The sequence below is a fragment of the Ipomoea nil genome, unplaced genomic scaffold (genome assembly GCF_001879475.1).
Source record: "Ipomoea nil cultivar Tokyo-kokei standard unplaced genomic scaffold, Asagao_1.1 scaffold1310, whole genome shotgun sequence".
Classification (NCBI taxonomy): Eukaryota; Viridiplantae; Streptophyta; class Magnoliopsida; order Solanales; family Convolvulaceae; genus Ipomoea; species Ipomoea nil.
In genome coordinates, this window is record NW_017617738.1 from 1,084,945 (window position 1) to 1,109,087 (window position 24,143).

Here is a 24,143-nt window from a genome sequence, read left to right on the forward strand (position 1 = left end):
CCTAGATTTCAGTGGTTTCCCCTTTTGTTTATGTATATTATATTGTTGAAACTTGAGTATAGTATTTGAACACAATGCCTGAGCAGTGAGCACAACATAATCCAAATCGTAACCTGTGCAAATGGGAAATTTTGTTATGCAAGTTGGAAACACAAAGTAATTCACATATAGTCTGCAGTCAATTTACATATTATACATATAAACTTCATCAAGCTTTGTCCTCTGTGTTTCAGTTTAACTTTTGTCAAGAATAATGGTATTAGTATTTGAACACAATGCCTAAGCACAATTGCATGACTCTCTTGGCAACAATTTAGTTTGTTTTTTGGATTGATGGACACTCTTGGTTCTTTATTATTGTAATGTTCAGCCATATAGACATATAGTACCAACTTTAAGATGGATTACATGCATGTACATTATTTTTTGGCATATAGTTTTCAAATATGATGTTTGTGTATCTATATTTCTAGATGGCTGTTTGTATGTTTCTTCCACTGTTAAATTAGTTTGTTTATCTATATTTCTAGATGGCTTAAATGTTGAATTTGGTTTGTGTATCTATATTTCTGTTTGAGGAATCTAGGATGTGGTAATGTGCTATATAATTATATTTCTATAAAGTTGGAACTATATATGAACTGGAATTGAATGGAAAATTTGATTTTAAAGATATGAGGCTTCAAATAGCTTCCTCCTCTACTTGCAGTAGGAAAGCTTTAAATGGGAGTGAATTTTTCAACCTGTGCATTCTAGCTGCTAACCTTATGATTTTGTTTATCGTAGATCTTTTCTTATATATAAAGGATTGACTGAATTTATGAGCTTCAATTACATTTTGGTTTACTGTTTCCTTTGATGATATGCTACAGGTAACTGGGATGGACCAGATTTGAAACATTATATAGATTTGAAACATTATATTTAATTTGCACAACTTCACCTTAACAATTAATAACCTCTTCTTATTGCAGTGAGTTCGTTAAGTAAGCAAAAAGATTAGCAATTTTGAGGAAATCAAGCAGCAGCTCTGAGAGGTAATAGTCAGTTTCTAATATTTTCTTTTGTTTTATACACTATGTATGATATGTGAAATTAATTTTTTTTTTTTTAAAAACAAACTATTGGCCCTTGTACATTTCTGTTATGTTAGATGTCGGATGTGAAGTAATTGAGGCCATGGCTGCCATTAACAAGGTACTCTTCTCTACAATCATTGCCCTATACCTTTTGTCTTCTCCTTCTTCCACCAATCTGAACCAAGGTTCTATAAATGAATCACACCCTCTTATAATGTAATGGCAAACTCAACATACCCGGCCAGGTTATGCATTGTTATGTGATATACTTTCTCATAAATCACATTTTAGCTCAATGAGTTTATTGACCTCTTTTCCCTTGCTCTCCATACATGTCACGGAGCAAGAGAGAAACAGAAAGGAAAGAAACTGAAACTGTATGCTTTCTCATTAACTTGTGAAAGAGGAAGAATTCAGCTTATATACATCAGAAGAAGCTAGAAGCTAGAGAAAGCGGGAAATAACGAAATTAACCATCAAGACAAAGGGGATGATGCCAAGTGTCATCATCCTATCTTCCCTAAAAGCCCCCCTCAAGCTGGATTATACAAGTCTAGTAATCCAAGCTTGGAGATGTAATTCTGAAAAGAGTCGGGGCAATGAGTCTTGGTGAATGTATCTGCTAACTGGTTTGATGAGGAGATGTGGAACAGCTTGATGAGACCATTGTTGAGCTTTTCTCTTACTAAATGTCAATCAAGCTCTATATGCTTGGTACGTTCATGAAATACTGAGTTTTCTGCTATAGCAATTGCGGATTTGCTATCGCAATATATAGCCACTGATTCAACTTGATCCACCCTAAGTTCTGCCAGAAGGAAACACAGACTTCACAGGTAGTAGCTGCCAGGGCTCTATATTCTGCTTCTGAGGATGACTTGGATATGGTAGGTTGCTTCTTTGACTTCCAAGAGATCAAAGCATTCCCCAAGAAGACACAAAAACCTGTGACAGATTTTCTTGTGTCGATGCATGCTCCCCAATCAGAGTCAGAAAAGGCTTTCAGCTTCAAATCAGAGGATGAAGGGAAAAATAACCCTTGGCCAGGAGCAACTTTTATATATCTTAGTACTCTATAGGCAGCCTGCAAGTGTAGATGAGTTGGTTTGTCCAAATATTGAGACAATTGTTGTGTAGCAAAACTGATGTCTAGTCTTGTTATAGTTAGATACAGGAGTTTTCCAATGATCTTCCTGTATGTGGTATTATCCTCAAGGGGCTCACCTTCATCCTTGCTTAGTTTGTGAGATGGGACAGTGGGGCTATAAACAGGTTTTGAATCTGTGAAACATGTGTCCTTGAGGAGTTCAAGGGCATACTTTCTTTGACAAATAGCAATGCCTTTTTGCTGCCTGGCCACCTCCCAACATAGGAAATACTTCAAGTGTCCTAGATCTTTTATTTGAAAATTTGTATTCAGCAGCTCTTTCCCTTCTTGTATGACTTTCATATCAGCACTTGCAACAACAATGTCATCTACATAGTAGACCAACAAGGCAACAAAGGAATTATTCTCACCTCTGGTAAATAAGGAACTATCAGGTAGGGACTGCTTGAATCCCATTGCCTACTGGCTTGTTTCAGGCCATATAAGGATTTATTGAGCTTGCATACCAGACCAGCATTTGTTCCTGACAGTCCAAGGGGTAATTGCATATAGACCTCTTCTTCCAAGTCACCATGTAAAAAGCCATTATTCACATCCATTTGGTGAAGGTACCAGTTCTTTGCTGCTGCTATGGCCAAGAGAGTTCTTATAGTGGTCATTTTGGCTACTGGACTGAAGGTATCCAAGTAGTCAATGCCAAGAACCTGGTTGTACCCCTTTACCACAAGCCTTGCCTTATACCTTTCTATAGTGCCATCAGCTTTATGCTTGATTTTGTACACCCATTTGCAATCAATTGGTCTCTTGGAGGGAGGCAATTCTACCAATGTCCAAGTATTATTCTTCTCCAAAGCACTGATCTCTTCCTGCATAGCTTGTTTCCAGCAATCATGTTGGGCTGCTTCTTGATAGTTCTTAGGTTCTGAATGGCAAACAATATTCATGGCAAAGTGCTGAAAAGAGGGTGCCAGCCTCCTGTAGCCCATGAATTTGCAGATATCATGAGGAGAAGTTTTTAAGGATGCATTTTGGCAGACATAATCATGTAGATAGTTGGGGAGTTGTTTCTGTCTTGTGACCTCCTATTGCCTTGCTGAAAAGAGTTTTCTGTGGGAATGGTCTGAGCCATTCCATTTGTAGGATCAGAAATCTGCTCACCCAAGAGGGAAGGCTGATCATTAATGCTGATGTCCTGACTTTGAATGTGTATTTCATCTGGCTGAGAATGTGGCTGCTCACATCTGTCACTGACTTGAGGAGTTTCTGGAATTTCCATAGGATCAGCCCCCATTGTAGTAGGGAGTATGATATGAGGGGATTCTTTATGTGCGCTGCCAACCTGTTGAAAAGGGAAAACATTTTCATAAAAGACCACATCTCTAGATATGAACAACTCCTTTGTCAGAAGATCATACACTTTATAGCCTTTTGTGCCAGTTACAAAGCCAAGAAAGATACATTTCTTTGCCCTTGCATCCGATTTGGTCTTAGGGCCTACAATGGTAGCATACACCAAGCAACCAAAGACTTTCAAATGTTGGTATTGAGGTTCCTTCTTGATCAAAACTTGGTATGGAACCTGATTATTAATGGCAGCAGATGGAAGTCTGTTGATTATATAAGCAGCATGAAGAACACATTCTCCCCAAAAATACTCTGGTAAGTTAGCTTGGAACCTGATAGCTCTAGCTGTTGACAACAAATGACCATGTTTCCTCTCAACCCTACTATTTTGTTGGGGTGTATAGGTGCATGAAGTTTGATGCACAATCCCTTTTTGAGCAAAAAAAATCAACCATGTCAAACTCCAACCCATTATTTGATCTTATGCACTTAACAGTAGTACCAAACTGATTTTCAATCAGGGTGCAGAAATCTGTTAGCAACTTTCTAACCTCAGACTTTGCTCTCATCAAGTATATCCAAACTGCTCTGTTGTGATCATCCAGTATGGTGAGGAAGTAGTGATGGCCATGAGGAGCAGCCACTTTGTAGGGTCCCCATATGTCAACATGCAACAAATCAAAACAATTAGCTAATATAGATGTGCTATGCTGGAAAGGAGCTCTTTTTTGTTTAGCAAAATGACAGCTATCACAAATCAACTCTTTATTTATTTGAATTGTAGGTTCTAAGTGTAACACCCCCCAAACAAGACCTATATAAAAGCCTTAACACATGCAGATTAAACAACAAAACTAGCACATCGGAAGATAAAACGAAACTGGATAAAAGAAATCCAATGGGGTGTCACGCCACGTCTACCAAACACGGTAAACGCTATGGCAAACAATCTGCAAGTGTATACATCTATCCCAAAACATCAGTCTAACTACATTGGCGCACAGGCCACAAAAGCAAGGATAAAGGTGCTAAGCTACCAGGCTCTAGACATCGCGCTCGTCTAAACATCACCTGAAAGATACAAAGATAAACATTGGGACGACGCCCAGTCAGCGAATAAAGCTGGTAACCCACTAATACTGTTAAGTATCATACATAGATAGATATGTCATAAAAACCATTTTCGAAGCGGAATACATATATATAAGTCAAAAACCAAGATCAACAGTCGAAACAAGACTCATCACTCTCAAAGATAACACGGGAACGCATTCCAAACCACAAAGGTTAACCACAGGCAAAGAATAAAGACTCACCCAACGGTAACACATGCCTCCGTGACTACACACGTCACGAGAGAAGAACACACAACGCCGGCTTTACAAGCCCTCGCAACATCACCCATCACGAGTTGGTATGCCTTCCTTATGCCCTGTTCCAACCTTATGGCTACCCCCAACCTTGTGCCTTCTTTCCAAGTACTTCTTAGTCCAAACTTATTCCCCCGGGACCGTCGTTCCCCACCAACAAGACCACCAATTCACGGCAACACATGCCCGGATAACACATGTTATCCCCCAAAAACGTGGACCCATCACTCAGGCCACAACTCTATAATCACGTCACGGCCACCACGAGGACCGCTGCAATACCTTGGTGACTAGTGTCCTATACCACTAATCGTGCAATCCAGGTAAAGCCACACATGCACCACAACTCACACGAGAGTCAAACAACGGATCAAAACGAAGGTATGAAACCATACTCAATCAAGGAATGGGTCACAACCCAACAACAACAACGATGAATAATGCAAGTTATCTTCAAGAAAATGGAAGGTACAAACCACACACACGCTAGCATTAAGACAATAAACTAGCATGCTTAACAACGGAGAAACTCAAGATAGTTCCGAGGAACACACAAGACACCTCTTGGTCCAACGAAACACAATGTTGAACACTTAGCACGATTCAAGACACCAAAGTCCTACATGGATACCTACCGTATAGTTCTAGACATACGAAACATCAAGAAGACACTCAAATAGTTCCACGAAAGAACAACGGGAAGCCAAAAGACCAAATACCGAGTCAAACAAATCACGGGGAACAAATCCCGAACGAACACCATAGTGTTCCCTGCGGGTGGACCCACGGGTAGCGCCCCACCCGTGGTCCCGCCCGCGGGAACACATTCCCACAGGCACTGTACCCGCGGGTAGGCTGGCGGGTGGTGCCCCGCCCGCCGTTCCGCCCGCGGGAACATTCCTGTTCCACAACAAATCCCTTCGGGGATTTTCTTCTCCAAACACAAATTCAAGTCCAAAACATGCCAAATCTCACCCAACACAACAAAATGACTTGAACCATGGAAAATGCCAAGCAATGGCACAAAGGAACCCTAAACACAAGCTCTAGATATGCAATATCACAAAACAAATGCATAAACCCTCACATTTCATAGCAAAACATATGTAGAATCTAAGAAATCACATATAGGTAAGCAAAATAGGTTTTGTAGAGCATGGATTACCTCTTGAAGACCAAAAGACTTCACTTTACACCACAACAAGCTCCCCACAAGGCTTACTTTCCAAACCCACTTCAAGATTAAACCAAAAGATCATAAAGATCCTACCTTTAAGAAAAAGACAACTAAGATGGAACCAAAAACACAAGATGAACTTAGATCTTACCCTCCTAGATGCCCAAATAGGTGAAAGGTTGAATCTTGGAAGCAAATCTTGGAATCTTGACAAGGGTCTCAACTTGGCTTGGAGAATAAGCTACACTTCTTTTCTAGAGAGAAGGTAGAACTAATGTCTAAGAATTGTAGGGAATGAAATGAAGAAGTCTTCTAGGTTAGGTTACAATACTAACTCTTGGTGAAAAGACAAGAATACTCTTACTAACCCTTAGAAAGTGTAAGGAACAAGGGAACTCCCCTCAAAGCTCAAGGTACAACACAACTTTAAGGTTGACTAGTCAAATTCTAGTCCTTGAGTATTGAAAATCAGGATTTTAGGAATTAACTCTTCAAATAAAATAGGATTAATTACTCAATTAATCCATGGATTGAATGTGGATTTTTGGGGTGTCACACTAAGGCTCTCAAGGCCTGTAGTTTTGAGTGTGAGGCATGCCCTAGCCTAGCATGCCACAGCTTACACTTATTAAGAGATGATACAGAACTGCATACAAAAGAAGAACTAGCAGGAAAAACTAAGAAGTATAATCCATTCTTCAGTTCAGCCCTTCCAATCATTGTCCCATGGGTAGCATCCTGTATAACAAGTTGGTCAGAATGTATCTTTATGACATAACAAGAGCTCTTAATGAAGGCACCTACTGAAATGAGATTGTACTGGAAGTCAGGTACATAAAGGACATTGTGCAAGACAAACTTTTCAGACAATGAAACTGAGCCAGTGTATCTAATAGCAGACTGCTGACCATTTGGTAAGTTTACATGTAGATTATGTACTTCTTTCTGATTGCTCAACAAATCCAAATCACAAACTATGCGATGAGTAGCACCACTATCCACAATCCACTCACTTCTATCAATCTGAACAGAGTTGAGTGAAGGAATCATACCTCCATTATGAAAATCAGTGGTGGATATGGTGTTGACAAGGGCTTGTGGAGGCTAATCGACAGGTGAGCTCATGTTCTCATTTGATATTCTTTTGGTGTGCATAAAGTCCAGGAATCTTTTAAAGTCATCTTGAGTAAATGACACCCCATCACTGCTAGTTTGTTGTGATTCTGATGGACCTTGTGTATGATTTGCATGCCCTTGGCTCCTTGATCTTGGTTTCCACCCCGGGGGTACCCATGCTTCTTATAACATTTGTCTTGTGTATGGCCTGTGCACCCACAGTATGTACACACATGTTTCTTGTTGGCAGGATATTTTTTAAAACCTGACTGAAAATTGCCATCTGTTTTGGCCATAAACACACTGCTAGTAGTATTGCTTTCACCTGTTTGATACAACTGGCTTCCAAATCCACTTCCAAATTCACTGTTAACCAACTCAAATTGTCTCTCCTGTTGTGCAATCATTGAATATGCTTCATTTACATCTGGTAAAGGTCTCATAAGCATGATTTGGTTCCTAGCTCCTGTGTATTTCTCATGTAATCCACTCAAGAAGATGGACAGTTTATCCATAAGAAATTGCTCATTTAAGGTGTCAATCTTCTTCCCACATTCACACTTGAGAGTACAAGAGCAGTTCATGAGAGGCCTAAGGATTCTTAGTTCATCCCACAATAATTTTTGCCTGGAAAAATACTCATTCAACGAGTTATCTGCTTGCTTAGTCTGATATATTTCGCATCTAATTTCAGCAATCCTAAACAGATCCTGCTTACTAAATCTTCTCTTCAAATCTTCCTAGATTCCATGGGCTGTGTCGATCCACAACACGCTACGCCCAATCGTTGGAGTTAATGATCTAACAATCCAAGATGCAACGATGTTGTTGCATCTTTCCCATGCCATAAACCTTTCTAGGTTATCTGTAAGTGGTTTCTAAATGGCTCCATTAACAAAAGCAACCTTGTTCTTACATGAAAAGCCATAATCATAGCCCTAGACCTTGTGTGATACTTCGAGCCATCTAGAGGAAAAGAAACTAACTCCAACGCAGGATTTTCGTTCATATGCAGATAATAAGGATTGGACTAAGACTGCGGATCGAATGTTACCTCTAAATTGTTTTCTCCGATTGTGGTTGTAGCTGTAGAACTGGACGGCATCGTGTTACCGTTTGCCGGATTTCCTGTCGAAGCTGGATTCCCAGCTGGATTCTCTGTTGCAGCCGAACGATTTCCGATCGTAGGCCAGGGAGCTGCCATGGAAGCTTAATTTCAGAATGCTCCTGATTCTGTGAGCTCTGATACCATGTCACGGAGCAAGAGAGAAACAGAAAGGAAAGAAACTGAAACTGTATGTTTTCTCATTAACTTGTGAAAGAGGAAGAATTCAGCTTATATACATCAGAAGAAGCTAGAAGCTAGAAGCTAGAGAAAGCGGGAAATAACGAAATTAACCGTCAAGAAAAAGGGGATGATGCCAAGTTTCATCATCCTATCTTCCCTAGAAATACAGGCTAACACCTGCTATATTTTCCTCGGGTTTGGCTTTGGTCTTGTCATGTCTGGTACCATCTGTGTACATGATGATATGCTTCTTGCAGCTTGTAAGTATAGAGCAATTGAGCTCTTAAGCTGAAATTTATTTCACATCTGCTACCTTTTCTTCTTCGTTCTTGTCTGGAGTTCTCTTCCCAATGTATATCTTGATCTTATTGACATAACAACAGAGCTTTATGCATTGTTTTTCCTTGCTTCAGCCTTCCTTGGCAGGGATTAAAAGCTGGTACTAAAAAGCAGAAATATGACAAAATCAGCGAGAAGAAGATGTTAACTCCTATAGAGGTACTTACTATGCCAATGAAAAATGCAATATAGGCACTTATCTAAACTTGTCAATATTTCTGAATTTGGACGGATCCTTTTATTTTGACTATTGATTGCAACAATGGGTGCTTGATATCTCTGACTTTATGGGCTTGGGTTTACCAAATGTTATCTCGCTTTTACCAAAATCTAATCATTCGATATTTGACCTTTGCCCATTTCATCAAATTCCTGGACCCTTTGCCCATTTCACCAAATACCTGGACCCTTTGTGTGAAATTTGGACCATTGCATAACAAGTGATATTTGATATTTTGATTCTGCAGGTCTGGATATTCGAGACAGGTTTTCTGGTGCTGTTGAAGAATTTTCTAGGAGAAATGCTTCAGGTTCTGGTCGGCATGGTGAACACTCGAGACACAAATCAGATGATGTACCTTTGTCTAAAGATGTGGTAAGCGTTTCTTCACTCTCCTCAGATGTTTTAATTTATGGATATAAAAATTTCTGCTATCTTTTGTATGGTAAGAATTCTGTATGTGAGAAGAATTGAAAGTCTTCATGAGGTTCTTTGATTCTTAATTTGTTGTAATTTTATTTTCTTTTTAGTAATTTTCAATTATTTTTAATTTAAAACTATAAATCTATAATTTTATTTATTGTTTTTTGCAAGTACTGTAGTAATTTCATGATGGTTGTGTGTGAATTGCACGATGCAAAATGAATGTAGTTTTAAAATATTTTTTAATTATTTTTTAAAACAGTATTGAGAACAGTAGCGGATTGTTGATTTAAGGCTAGAATGGTCACGCAATACCTTCGAATAAAAAAGAATTAAAAAATAAAAATACAATACGCGATCGTTCTCAGTCAAGAACGGTCGCGTATTACTGACATTACGCTACTGTTACACAACGGTAATGTCCAAGCCTGGCAGCAACAACTATTGTATAACAGTTGCCAAATGTCTTTTACAATAGTTGCGTATCTGTAATTCTGTACTAGTGACCTCTCGTAATCTACTATTCGAACATTTTCTGGGCAAATAGTGAACAACCTCAAAATACAAAGTTACAAGAAGAATCTTACCTAGGAGTAAGAAGTCTTAAGTACACATCCAAGAATGATTTCCTAAAAAGGCCTAGACAAAAGGTGTAGAGTAAAAAGGAATGTGTAGAGATAAAGTTGTGTCGATGGCTAGAAATCAAATCAAAAAGCAACTTACCGTATTAACCACAGTCATTGCACTAAGGTTAAGAGATGTTTGAAATTTGTTTTCCTCCAAATGGACAAATTTTCAAACTTGTCAATATATATATATATATATATATATATATATATATATATATATATATATATATATATATATATATATATATATAAATGAACCTGATGGATAAATTGTCTATAAATTTGTTTCCCTCTAACAGATAAATTTTCAAATTGGCAATATTTGAGATCATGTAATACTAAGTGAAAAAGGCTTACAAGAGATATCTAGGGGCCAATGAAGAGAGAGCTAACACTACAAGTGAAATATCATGCTCAAGAGACTACCGCAATAATGATACGTTCCTACGTTGAGTCTTGTAGTTGGGGATTGTGAACAACCTATGTTCAAAACAATCTATCTCAACTAGGATTAGTAGCTAAAAAGAGACGGAGTAACAAGTGTAGCTTGTGAAAAACCTAGAGAATTGTGGCCGGTTTTATGATCAAGGCACAGCCCCCCTCCCCCCCCCCCCCCCCCCCCCCCATCTTATTGTACTATTGGGTGTATATATAGTGCAATCTTCCTTGAGTCGGAGAAGAGTGGATGTAGATTATCTACCCCTCTCTCTCTCTCTATACTTATTGTAATTTACATTTCAACACTAGCTTACCAAACATAAAGTTTTTAAATCATAAAAACAAGTGCAAACAAATTAAAAAGGGAATAACATTTATTTTCAGCTACATACTCAATTTATTCTAAGGTTAAAGTTTACTTGAGCTAAGGAATAAAAGTTTAAAAAATCCATTCAAGTCTATTAGTCCCCCCTCCCCTTTCTCCCCTGTGGACTTGAATCCCTTACTAATCGAGACCAACAACCACTAGTACAAAAAATATCAATAAAATCTAATAATTCGCGTCCAAAGTTTTAACTTTAGACGCCGAATGTGTAGTGCGGTGGCAATTTTGTAATTAAATTGCCACTATCTAATTTTTTTTATTTTTTTTAAAAATAATTCGCGTCCAAAGTTTTCAACTTTGGACGCGAATAATTAAGTGCGGATTTAGTTCGCGTCCAAAGTTGAGGACTTTAGACGTGAATTATCTTTCTAATCCCTTCCCCCTTGCAATCGATCAGTTCTCCAACCCTAACCTGCTCTCAAACCGACCGACCCGCCATCCGGCGCTCTCCATCTCCCACTCCTGTTCATCGGCGCTCTCCATCGCCGCTCTCCATAACAAATAACCTCCGTTCATCGCCGCTCAAAGGAGTAGGACGCCGACCACCGCTGCTGCCTCGCACGCCAGCCACCGCGAAGCCAAGGAGGCGCCTGCTCAGCCGCAACCTCATAAACGCAAAGTCTCGCTCAAAAAGACCGGTATAGATTTTTTTTTTTTCTTCTCCTTTTAACTTCAATTTATATTCCATTATCATTTCTGTTCACTCATAAATTCATTAGTGCTAGCAATATTACTTCAGAGAATTTATGTACTAGCCGTATCACTATCCAATTTCAATAAGAAAAAGTTTTAGGGTTTTGGATATAGGGTTTTGATGACTCTTGAGCTATGTTCAGGCTGATGTTGCTCATAGAGTCATATTTGTGGTTGTTTTCATTGTAAGCTGCGTTATGTGTTCGTCATTCTATTTCTCTCTTAGGTTCTAGGGCCAGTTTTTATAAACAACATATGAAATTATGAATTTTCACCAAGTTTGAAACAGTTTATATGGGGTTGCCAATTCTATTTGCTTCTTAAAGTCCTTTTAAACTTATCTTGATAAGCTCCTTAGTATAGCTTATTCAAATAAGTTCAGAAGGGCTTTTCAAAAGTCACAAGCTCTTTTCATAAGCCTATACAAGCATAGTAAGACACAATTCACACGAACATCAAGCACTAGAACTGCTGCAAATAAGCTCATCCAAGCAGGACATTAAACTGTGTTGTTGTCAGTTGCCTCGGAGAAAATTCAGTATTAATGAAAATGAATAGTTTAATTTTCAATTTTAAATCTATTATTGTGTACTTTTGGTTACTTAGAAGTATAACTATGTGTTGCAGTGAAAATTGGTAGGCCTGGCTATAGGGTGACAAAACAGTTTGATCCAGAGACAAAACAAAGATCTCTCCTTTTTCAGGTTTGGCTACTCTCTCTCTCTAATCTTTACCACATTCTTGATGTGTATAACATTCCAGAGTAAAACATGCTTATTGTAATTAGATTCTTGGTTCTAGTTGGCTTTACTCCACAAGAACAAGTGTTGGACCAGCCAATATCTTTACTCTGTAAAGAAATAAATGTTTCGTCGACCAATCCTTCCCAATTCACATCTTTGTTGAAAAAATTTCTTTTGTAATTCCTTCCATAAGGATTCAGAAAATATTGGATCCCCGTCTACGCAAGCAAATTGTTGATAAAATTCCAAAATGGCGTTTTCTTTTGACCCAATTTTTTTTTCTCCTTATCACTCAGAAAGGATAAAAAAATTTCAGGATAGCAGACATTCTCTAGAATTTCTCTTAGATTCGACCCCATAGCTGATGATAGAACTAGAATAGATATTTTTTGTTTCCTACTCACACGAGCCCATGAGAACAGGAGTTAGATCAACAAATATATATGCTTTTTCTTTGTTTTTCCTTATTGGGTTATGTTGCTCCAGAAGATGCTGACATGTGTAGTGGCTTTGGTGGTTGGTGCAGATTGAATATCCTGAGATTGAAGACAATACAAAGCCGAGGCATAGATTTATGTCCTCCTTTGAGCAGGTTTGTAATATCTTTATAGAAGTTGTATTTTGAAGGGCTAAAGTGTTTTCCATGGAATACTAATACTCATCACAGAATTTCCTTGAATGTAAGTGCAAAGAATTCTCTTTATATATTTTAACAGTATGCTTAACTTTGTTTTATTTATTTCTTTTTTATTGGCAGAAAATCCAGCCATTTGACAAAAGATATCAATATCTTTTGTTTGCTGCAGAACCATATGAGATCATTTCTTTTAAGGTAACTCCCACATGACAGGCAGGATTCTTTAATTTAACATGTGATTAGGTGTGTGTTTTGTTTAATGGATTGGCTCTCAACTCCTATGCATTTATTCTAGGTACCAAGCACAGAGATTGACAAGTCAACTCCAAATCCGGCCGCCGGCTCTGTTCATCGTCACAGGTGCATATGTATTAGTTTTAATTTTTTTTTAAATTTTTTTTCGAAAATCAGTAATTATTATTATTATTATTATTTTGTTATTTGTTAGAGGCATGAAAGTTGGATGGCATTTATCTGAGATGAATATTCTAAGGAAAATGGCATTTTTTTTTGTTATTTGTTATAGCCTTAGCATCATATAGTATATATAGATGCAGTTCAAATTATGCTAAGATTATCATGATATACAGATGCAGTCTGTGTGTTTGGGGAAGGGGAGGAAAAATTCATACTATTTATTTTCCAAATCTTCAATGAACACAGAATGAAAAATTTAGAGTCTAGCATTAAGTTTCAACCAATTGAAAAACCAACAACCCAAGACACAGCCAAAAATAGTCAATCAGATTCATACTATAACAGTGTTCATATGACTTCCATAGTTCATTACAATTGTGTTGAGATTCTCTCAAAGTGAAAAGTTAATATGTTCACTGTTTGTAAGAAACATGAGTAAACTTTTTAAAATATTTGATGTAATCATGTAATGCAATTTAATTCTTGAATATGAGAAGAAGCTTGGTGTGTTGTAAATTGATTAATGTTGAAGTATATTATTTGTTGATAGTTATGCTGGAATGTACAGGAAAATATTGATAGTTTTATTAAATAAATAATTTTTTAAAAAAAAAGAATGACTATACGCGTCCAAAGTTCATGAACTTTGGACGCGTATAGTGCTTATTTTTTAATAAAAAAATACTATACGCGTCCAAAGTTCTTCAACTTTGGATGCGAATTATCATTTTTCACGTCCAAAGTACTTCAACTTTGGACGCGAATTATCATTTTTCGCGTCCAGAGTTACTTTGGACGCTAATTGTATATACAATCAGCGTCCCAGCTACTTTGGACGCGAATTAGCCTTAACTTTGAACGCGAATGACTGTTTTTGTACTACTGAACAATCAAATTAATATATATAAAATATTATAATCTTCTTCAATTCTGATGCCCGACATAAATTTGTAGCTGTACGTACACAGTGCAACGACTATGAAAAAGCAAAGATTTAAACAATAAAATATACCAAACAAAATAATATTTTTAGGCCTTTTTTTTTTTAAAGAATATTCAAGTCAGTATGAGTATTCTTAAATGTGCTATGTGATTAAATCTCATCAATTAATAATAGACCTATACCAAAGTGTGTATATTATGTTATTTTATCTAGAAAAAACATTTTAGAATTTTTAAATTTTTTTTAGAATATTCAAGTCATTATGAGTATTCCTAAAAATGTTTTATATAATTAAATCTCATCGATTGTATTAAGCAAATTCTACACAAAGCGAATGTTATATGTATGTGTGAATAATAATTGTAATTTTGCATTTTCTCTTTTTAAACAGATTAACTGGATTAATCGACTGACTAAAAGGACTGATTGATTCAGCGATGAATTCAATCAGTAACAGAAAATCATAGTGAAGATTAAAGAAAAGATAACACCACAAAGCCAACAACACAAAATGTTTACCCAGTTCGACACATTGTGTATCTACGTCTGGGGGACGATCACGTAGACGTCCAATCCACTAAATCATAATCCGATGTACAAAGGTAGATATACAATAATCTTACCCAAGTGCCCCACACAAGGTACATACCCAGTCTACACAGGTTTAGTGGATTGTTGAAGATGGAGAGCCATGCATACAGAAGTCCAATGAAATCCCTTCACTTGGAGAGCCCACTCTGATGCAGTCCACTTCAATGACGCTCTTTACAGTTGTTCCCACAACAGTGTGATCACAGTGTCCTTTCGTTTAAGCAGCAGTGATTCTTCTCAAGTTCGTCATCTTAATCACCATGAACACGTTGTATTGAGAAGACGCCTGATAATCAAAGATCTGATCTCATCAAACTGATGTGAAGTGTTGTTCTTCTTTCTCAAAGTCGTAACCCTAATTCTTTTCGAATGAGGATACTTATAGTTCCGTCAAAAGGGAACTCCTTCCATAGATGTCTTTGATTGTAGATGGTAGGACGATATTTGAAGAATGTAATCTTAAGGATTCGGTCCATACCTTTCCAAAGCAGATACGCTGATCTTCTTTCCAAATCTGACTTCTGTAAAACCGCGTACAACATTTAGGAAAACAGTTTCCTAAAACAGATCTTTAGTGTCAGTCCTTCTGTTGTTGAATCTGGTTGATCAGTCCTCTGTGGAACAAAACAGACACTGAACTAATCCTATCTTAGTATGCCATAATAATATTGCCAATTATAAGTTGGGTTTTTTGAACAATTGAAACACTAACAAACGTCCCCTTTGACTATTATTTGGCAAAACAACTCGACTATACAGAAAGACATAAGAACTGAGATAACTAAGATAGGCTATCATAAAGCCACCCAACATTTGATTACATTGCAGAAATAAAAACACAGCAGACATGTCATGCTGGATCAAAACAAAGTCAAGAAAAACATTCTTCAAAAGGAGGTGCCATGACAAACAATCGCCCAGCCAGGGCCAGAAGGTACACAAAAATACAAACAACTCCCCCTGAGTTCATACTCCCCCTTTTTGCCAATAGAGAGCCAAAGCCAGATCAAGCGTTGGAGGGAGTCTCACTGTCAGACTTCACAGGAGCAGCAGCAGAGGCCTCAGTCAGGCTTAAATGAAGAAGAACAGTGGCTAGTTCTGTACGAGCCCCTGTCAACTGTTTAGCGATTATTCCATGAACGGTCTCGAGCTCATAGACTCTTGCCTTCAATTGGATAGAGAGTTGAAGATCTCGTGCATGCGGCGAGTTATCACCCACTGTATCAGTCTCAGGATTGGAGGATGCAGTCACCGGTGTTATAGAGATATAATGAAGAATGTATTTCATGAACAGGGAAAGAGGGCTTAAATAGCCAAGCATACAACTGAAACACCAAAATCTATGAACAGTTATTAGAAATATTCTAATCCTACAAACTAGGAAGAACTAGTCCATAAAGCAAACTATATTAAAATATATTATGCCTTCTTACGCCCCCGCAAGATGGTGGATCCATCAGAGACACCCAACTTGGAGCGAAAGCCTTCATAAGCGCGGCGTGGCAAAGATTTGGTGAGCATATCAGCGACTTGATCCTGTGTGCGGATGTAATGAACATGTAAGGCCCCATTCTCAACAAGGTCACGAACAAAGAAAAAGTCTAACGCAAGGTGCTTCATTATATTCGGGAGTGATAGACGGGATTTTTGCACACATAAGTGGCCCCCATGTTATCACAATATAAGACCGGCGTAGTGGACAACCGTATACCCAAATCAAGCAGTAAGTTCTGCAACCAGACTATTTCAGCTGCCACATTCGCAAGAGCACGGTACTCGGCTTCGGTAGACGACCGCGCAACTGCTTTCTGACGAACCGATCGCCAGGAAATAATATTAGAACCCAAGTACACAACATACCCTGTCGTTGATCGTCCTCCATCATGGATTCCACCCCAGCTTGCATCTGAAAAGGCAGTGAGATTCAGACTTGATCCTCGCCGTAAAAACAGGCCGTGACACACAGTGCCCTTTAGATAGCGTAACACACGCTTCACCCCTTGCCAATGCAACAAGGTTGGGGTATTCAAAAACTGTGACAGTCGATTAACAATGAAGCTAACATCAGGCCTAGTGATGGATAGGTATTGCAAGAGCCCGACAGCACGACGGTACAGAGTGCCATCCGCCAAGGCCGAACCGTCATCACTGTGTAGCTCAGTAGCAGACCCAGGAGTGGAAATTGACTTAGCATCCTGCATGTGAAATTCTGTGAGAATATCCGTAATATACTGAGCTTGAGAGAGGAAAATACCCGCGGGAGTGGGAATTAGCTCAACACCGAGAAAGTGGCGCAACGGGCCAAGATCCTTGAGGGAAAACCGGGCTGACAAGGATTTAACAAAGTGACTCAAGAACGACGGAGAACTTCCTGTCAATATTATATCGTCCACGTACACCATAAAATACGCTATAATATCATAAGATTGATAGATAAAGAGGGAATAATCCGCCCGCGATTTCCTGAATCCAAAAGAGATTAAGAATGACGCTAATGCCATATACCAGGCACGGGGAGCCTGTTTAAGACCGTAAATGGCCTTTTTCAAACGGCACACATGTTTCGGTCGCAGTGGATCACAGAACCCCGGGGGCTGTTTCATATGAACCTCTTCCATAAGTGTTCCATGCAGGAACACATTATTCACATCTAGTTGTCGTAACGGCCAATTATGTGTCAACGCAATAGATAACACAATTCTTATTGTTGCAGGTTTAGCAACGGGACTGAATGTATCAAAATAGTCCTTGCCATGTTCTTGCAAATACCCCTTCGCCACTAATCTAGCTTTATACCGATCAATAGACCCATCCGGTTTCCGTTTAATACGGAACACCCATTTACACCCGATTGGAGGTTGAGACCCTGGGGGAATAAGCTCCCACGTCTCATTCTTGAGTAATGCCTGGAACTCTTCAGTCATCGCATTGCGCCAATAAGCTGACTTTTGCGCTTGGCTCACAGTAGTCGGCTCCAGCAAAGGAGTTAAGGTATGTGCTGAAGTCAAATTAACAAACTTTGGATTATAATATTTAGGATTGGGTTTTCGAGGCCGTTGCGACCGTCTGGTTGTAGGCAATTGCGCAACCTCTCCAGCGCATTCTAGAGCAGGTGGGGCCAGCTGAGAGATAGACTCGGCGGACTCAGACGCATCTAGCACCGGTATTGTAGGTGGATTGGAGGCAGTGTTTGACGTGGGAGATTCACCTGGCTGGGAAAAGGTTTGTGGCGTCGGAACAGAAGATAGAGGCGAGATTTGTGGCGTGGGAATTTTTGTAGAGGGCTGGGCTACTGCGGTTGGCGTGGGAATTTCTGGCGAAGACTGGGCTGTTGTGGTTTGCGTCGGAATAGGATAAGGTAGAGGTGAGGCTGGACACATGGGTATTTCACTTGCATGGGAATGGTGTGTTGCTATATGAGAATGGGTGTCACTTGGAGAGTTGTGATTGGAGGGGACAGAATGAGTAGGCGCAATAGAAGTAAATGGAGATGACCCAAAAATTTGATAAGGTATTACCTTTTTAATTTGTGTAGCAGCTGCTTCTGCGGGAGAAGTACATGTCCGTGTCAATGCCTGGAATGGAAACTCAGTGGGTACAAAGCGAACATGACGCGACAAATAAACCCGACCTGTATCGCGATCTAGACATTTAAAGGCAGATTGAGTAGTAGAGTAACCCAAAAATATACACGGCTTGGACCTGGGATGTATTTTTGAATTGGTATAAGGCCGTAACCAAGGGAAGCATAAACACCCAAATGGTTTTAATTTAGAGTATCTCGGCGTTATGCCAAACAACGCATGCAAAGGAGTTGAACCATTGAGTATAGAAGTAGGCAGTCGATTAATAAGATAGACTACCGTTTGAAACGCGTGTGACCAAAACTCTAAAGGCATAGAAGCATGATGTAACAAGGCTAATCCCGTATCGACAATATGTCGATGACGACGTTCAGACACTCCATTGTGTTCTGGAGTATGCGGGGGACTAGTAAAATGAGATATGCCACACGAGTTTAACAGCGGTTTTAACTTTAGAAACTCGCCTCCATTGTCTGAAAATAGAGTGACAATTTTGTGTTTGAACTTATTTTCAACAAGATTTTTAAAGTGACAAAACACAAAGTGCACATCAGATTTTTTGACCAACGGAAATAACCAGATATATTTGGTAAAATGGTCTACAAAAATCACATAATAGTTAAAACCATCGACCGACTTTTGATTAGTACACCAAACATCAGAGTACAATAATTCAAGTGGTCTTGTGCTGGTCATGGAATTATTATAAAATGGTAACTTGTGACTTTTGTTACTTAGGCAAGACTTACAATGAAAATCAGAATTAGGCCGTAGGGAAATATTGGCACTTCTGAGCACATTAGCAAGTGTTTTATTGGATGGGTGACCTAGAGTGTGATGCCAACTTGTGAGAGTGGACTTGATAGCCGCATTTATTTGTGGTGGAAAAGATAGAGAAGCACTGTACACATCATGCACGTTCCTCCCTCGCAGAAGCAGCGCCCCTGTGGATCGGTCCTTCACAACAAAATGCGTATTAAAAAATTCAACAGAAACGTTGTTAGACTTGCAAAGTTTGGAGATAGAGACAAGATTTCTTTGTAATTGAGGAACACAAAGAACATTAGATAAGGATAAACCACGGGTAGATGTAGGGAGGATGGTTTGACCAGTATGAGATATTGACAAAGACGTACCATCACCCAAGTGAATCTCGTCTGGCCCACCATATTCAGTAACAGAGTGTAGTAGCGATGGGTCTGAAGTGGTGTGATGGGATGCACCAGAATCAAACAACCAAGGTTGTTGATGATGAGCAGCAGAATGGGATGCAGCAGTAGCCATGGTGGTATTCACCATTGGTTTGGTGCCAAACCTTGCGTCTAGAGAGACATTGTTATCACGTAGGAATCGCTGCAGCTTACGACACTCACGTGTCTCATGTCCCATAAGATTGCAAAACTTACACATTATATTCCGACGCTGTTGATTGAAATTCCGAGAGTGAGGATGCTGCCAATTGTTTCCTCGATTTGACTTGGGACCGTTCCGGCCAGAATTTGAAAACCCATGTTGCTTTTGTGTTACATTTACTGTAGCAACCATAGACTGTCTCGCAGCATCCTTCTTTCGTTGTTGTCTTTCAAATTCAATAAGCACGTCTTTCAATTCAGAAAAGGTGATGGGTTCTGGTCGCACACGCAGAGCAGGAACAACATGATCATACTCCTCGTTTAACTGAGTGAGGATATGAACAACCAGGTCTTGCTCACTGATTGGATGTTGAGCAAGTGCAAGCGATTCAGCAATGGTGAACATTTCATCGACAAACTCTTCCACCGGGCGGCCATTTTGGGGATTGGAAGCCAGTTTAGTTTTGAGAGACACAATACGAGATGGTGAGGAACTGGCATATGTCGACGTTAACCGGTCCCATGCGATTGCCGATGATGCCGCCGATGATATCAATGGTTGAATCGTGTCGGAGCAGCTCCCTAAAATAGCATTTAAGATGGTTTGATCTTGTCTAAACCAGGTGGTGTACGCGGCGTTGATTTCCTTTTGAGCCGTGTCAGAGAACTGTGTAGGAGCCTGGGTTGTGCCATCAATATAGCCAAGTAGACCCAAGCCAATGAGAGAAGCCTGAACTTGTCATCTCCAGACTTGGAAGTTGGATGGCGTTAATTTGATGGGAAGATTAGTGGGAGCATTGAGTTGAATAACATGGGTGTCTGAGGAAGAAGCCATGTGAAAGGGAAGAAAAAAAATTTTATCCTCGCTAGAGTATAGCTCTGATACCATATAGAGATATAATGAAGAATGTATTTCATGAACAGGGAAAGAGGGCTTAAATAGCCAAGCATACAACTGAAACACCAAAATCTATGAACAGTTATTAGAAATATTCTAATCCTACAAACTAGGAAGAACTAGTCCATAAAGCAAACTATATTAAAATATATTATGCCTTCTTAGGTGTAACATCACAGATATGTTCTCCAATCAACATACGCCGGTCCACTGTGTAGAGAAGGGTCGGACTGATCACCTCACTCGTCATAGGCTCAAGGCCCTGTGATGTAAGAATTCCAAAGATCAAATTAGGAAAGGGCAGTCGTACCTTTGTTCTCTCGGGTGAATCAGAGTGAAAATATGAAAATAGATCCATGACCCAAGGTCAAAGGCCATCTTGGTTCAAATTCTGAATAAGAGACTGGCCAGTAGCTTGCCGACAGTGTGGAAATGTGCCGAAGGGAGCCAGTTATGCAGAGCAAGACGTTGAAGAATCACATATTTTAATTGGTGAAAAGACAAGGCTACCCTTACTAACCCTTAGAAAGTGTAAGGAACAAGGGAACTCCTCTCTAAGCACAAGGTACAACACAACTTAAAGGTTGACTAGTCAAATACTAGTCCTTGAGTATTAAAAATCAGGATTTTAGGAATCAATTCCTCAAAAGAATTAGAATTAATTACTCAATTAATTCATGGATTGGAGTGTGGATTTTTGGGGTGTCACAATTGTGGTACAGAGTCGCGACATTGCAACTTTGTGGTGGTGCGGCATGGTGGCGCAATAGTACATGGCAGCACGCAGGTACAGGCTGCTACCATTGAAACAGCCATTATGCTGCTAGATTCTGCGGAAATTGGTGGTGCCGATAGGGGGATTCTATGCCTCCATTTCAGCATCCTCTTTTATTTATTTCTTCTCTCCATTCATTATTCTTTTGAGCATAGGACCAAATGGGCTCAGTATGTTTTCTGGTCACTTTTGGACCGTCAATTGTAAGACTCTTTCTCCGTTGTTTAATAAAGATAAAGATTTTATCTTGAAAAAAAAATAAAAGAAAAAAGAATATATTATATAAATATAATTAAGTACATGGAACGATTGCTATTTTTTTTTCATTAAAAAAAATGACAGCGATTTGGACCATGGTCTATACTAAAATTTGCCGACTGCGTACATACAGCTCAGTGATTTTTAGACACGTTTTAAGTATTTATTATTTTCCTAATTTTTTTTTTGAATGCTACTAGCTCTATTACATTCCTAATTAAGTAATAAGGATTTTCAAATTAAACATTTTAAGATACATGAGTATTTCAAGTAGTATCGATTTTTTTCAATATTGTTTTTTTTTTTTTCATGATTAGATTGACAACAAGGCCAAAGCAGACTAAATCTACAACCAATCGTTATGCCTTGGACCCGTGTCCAGCATGCTTGCTGGACACAGGTAATAGTGCCGTTTATCTCCTTTCTTCTTCTATTTTTTTTTTTTTTTTTTTTTTTTAAATTTCAGATCACTTTGTTATAGAAGTATATGTTCATAATTTTATTACTATATATTAATAACTATACATTCATAACTCCATAATTGTACGTTCATAACTCTATAACTGTACATTCATAACTCTATAACTGTACATTCATAACGTCATAACTGTACATTCATAACTCCATAATTGTACATTCATAATTTTCGAAGCTCTATGTTCACAATTTTAGAGCTCTATGTTCATAATTTTATCACTATATGTTCATAATTGTAAGTTCATAATGTTAGAGCTCTTTGTTCATAATTCGATCAATAACTGTACATTCATAATTCCATAACTGTAGATTCATAATCTCATAACTGTAGATTCATAACTCCATAACTGTAGATTCATAACTGTACATTCATAATTTCCGAAGCTCTATATTCACAATTTTAAAGCTCCATGGTCATAATTTTATCACTATATATGTTCATAATTGTAAGTTCATAATGTTAGAGCTCTGTGTTCATACATTCATAACGGCATAATTGTACATTCATAACGACATAACTGTACATTCATAACGGCATAACTGTACATTCATAATCAAAAAAAATAACGCCGTTAACGGCAAAACACGCGCGAATTTTTTTTTTTTAACTAAATGACGCGTTTTTTTTTTAAAACGACGTCGTTTTGGGCCCGTGTCCACAATTCAATGTGGACACGGGTCCAGAGCATAATTTGCCATCTACAACGGCATAAAGCCTAATCTACCAAAAGGCCATAGAAGGCTAGAATAAAAGGCCCAATTGGGCTAACAAAATAAGGCCCAAAAGGCCAAAGAGGCCCACGGCCTCTCATAACATCAAAAGGCCTAAACGTCCCAGCTACAAAGCCCCATCTAAAATGCCACAAAACCGGCCCAAGGAAATAAATCCCATACAGCCTAGCAGACTTCAGCCCAAAGCATATTCATTCTAGAGCCAAATTAACTCCATACAGCCCAGCCCAATTCTCCTTCAGATTAAATGATGCCTATTGAATAAAATCAAATTCCTCCAAAAGGCTATTAATTCCACAGACCATCCTTATGCCTCCAATCTAGCAAACACCCATTTCAGATCACCAAGCTAGGTGAACCCTCCATTTTTATTCAACAGCTATTTCAGTTTTAGCAACCAATCTCCTGCAACACCCATTTCAGTTATTCCATTTTCAAGCACCAAGCTGCACCTGCAGCTTATTCATATTAGATCTCATTCCTCTTAGACTTGGTCCATCAAGCTTGATGGACCCCTTTATTATTCTATCCTACTAAATGCAGCTCAACATCAGCAGCCCCTCCCCTTAGATTTTAGCTATGAGCTCAGCCATTTCCATAGAACACAACCATGAGACCACCAAGCATGGTGGACCTCCTTATTCCTCATTAATTTCATTCTCACAAAGCATCACTTCTCAAGATGAGATCAAGTTCATGGCAATCACAACTTTCCACTATTAAGCTTTAAGTTGCAATTGCAGCCAAGCTATTTGCAGCAACCATTTTCTGATCAGAGGGCTCCATCTAACCAACCAATCAGCCCATTTTTGCCTCCTTAGACCTTCAGAGAGCCCATCTGCAATCATCTTTCACCACCTATGCAGTTCAGAAGCTGCTGTTCCTTTCAAATTTCATTCTCAGCCCATTCAAATTTTGTTAGAGCCCAGCAGGAGCCTGCAAACTCATTCTGCCAACCCATAAAATCTCTGTTTAACAAAACATACAGATTCAAGAGTAATCATTTCCCAGCAAGGATCATTCTGTTGGCAAACCTGGGCTATTACCCGAGCCTAGTGGCCCACTCACAGAGTGCACCACCAAATAGTTTGGGGTCTTTGATCATCAAACATCCCAGCATGGTGCCC

General features: G+C 38.9%; 1 protein-coding gene and 1 long non-coding RNA gene across 2 annotated transcripts; both read left to right on the forward strand.

Annotated features, from left to right (window-relative positions):
* Positions 1 to 507: 507 nt before the first annotated feature.
* Positions 508 to 8,376, forward strand: LOC109185039. The gene is made up of 6 exons (XR_002054923.1): positions 508 to 872; positions 975 to 1,037; positions 1,154 to 1,197; positions 6,909 to 6,992; positions 7,110 to 7,193; positions 8,281 to 8,376. It is a non-coding gene; the product is annotated as an uncharacterized LOC109185039 (long non-coding RNA).
* Positions 8,377 to 8,609: 233 nt separating this feature from the next.
* LOC109185064 lies at positions 8,610 to 23,788 on the forward strand. Its single transcript, XM_019335060.1, has 9 exons — positions 8,610 to 8,742; positions 9,289 to 9,416; positions 11,428 to 11,554; positions 12,237 to 12,313; positions 12,879 to 12,944; positions 13,110 to 13,184; positions 13,285 to 13,349; positions 22,125 to 22,207; positions 23,760 to 23,788. The coding sequence occupies exons 1-9, from the start codon at positions 8,610 to 8,612 to the stop codon at positions 23,786 to 23,788; spliced, it is 783 nt and encodes a 260-aa protein (XP_019190605.1).
* Positions 23,789 to 24,143: the final 355 nt, after the last annotated feature.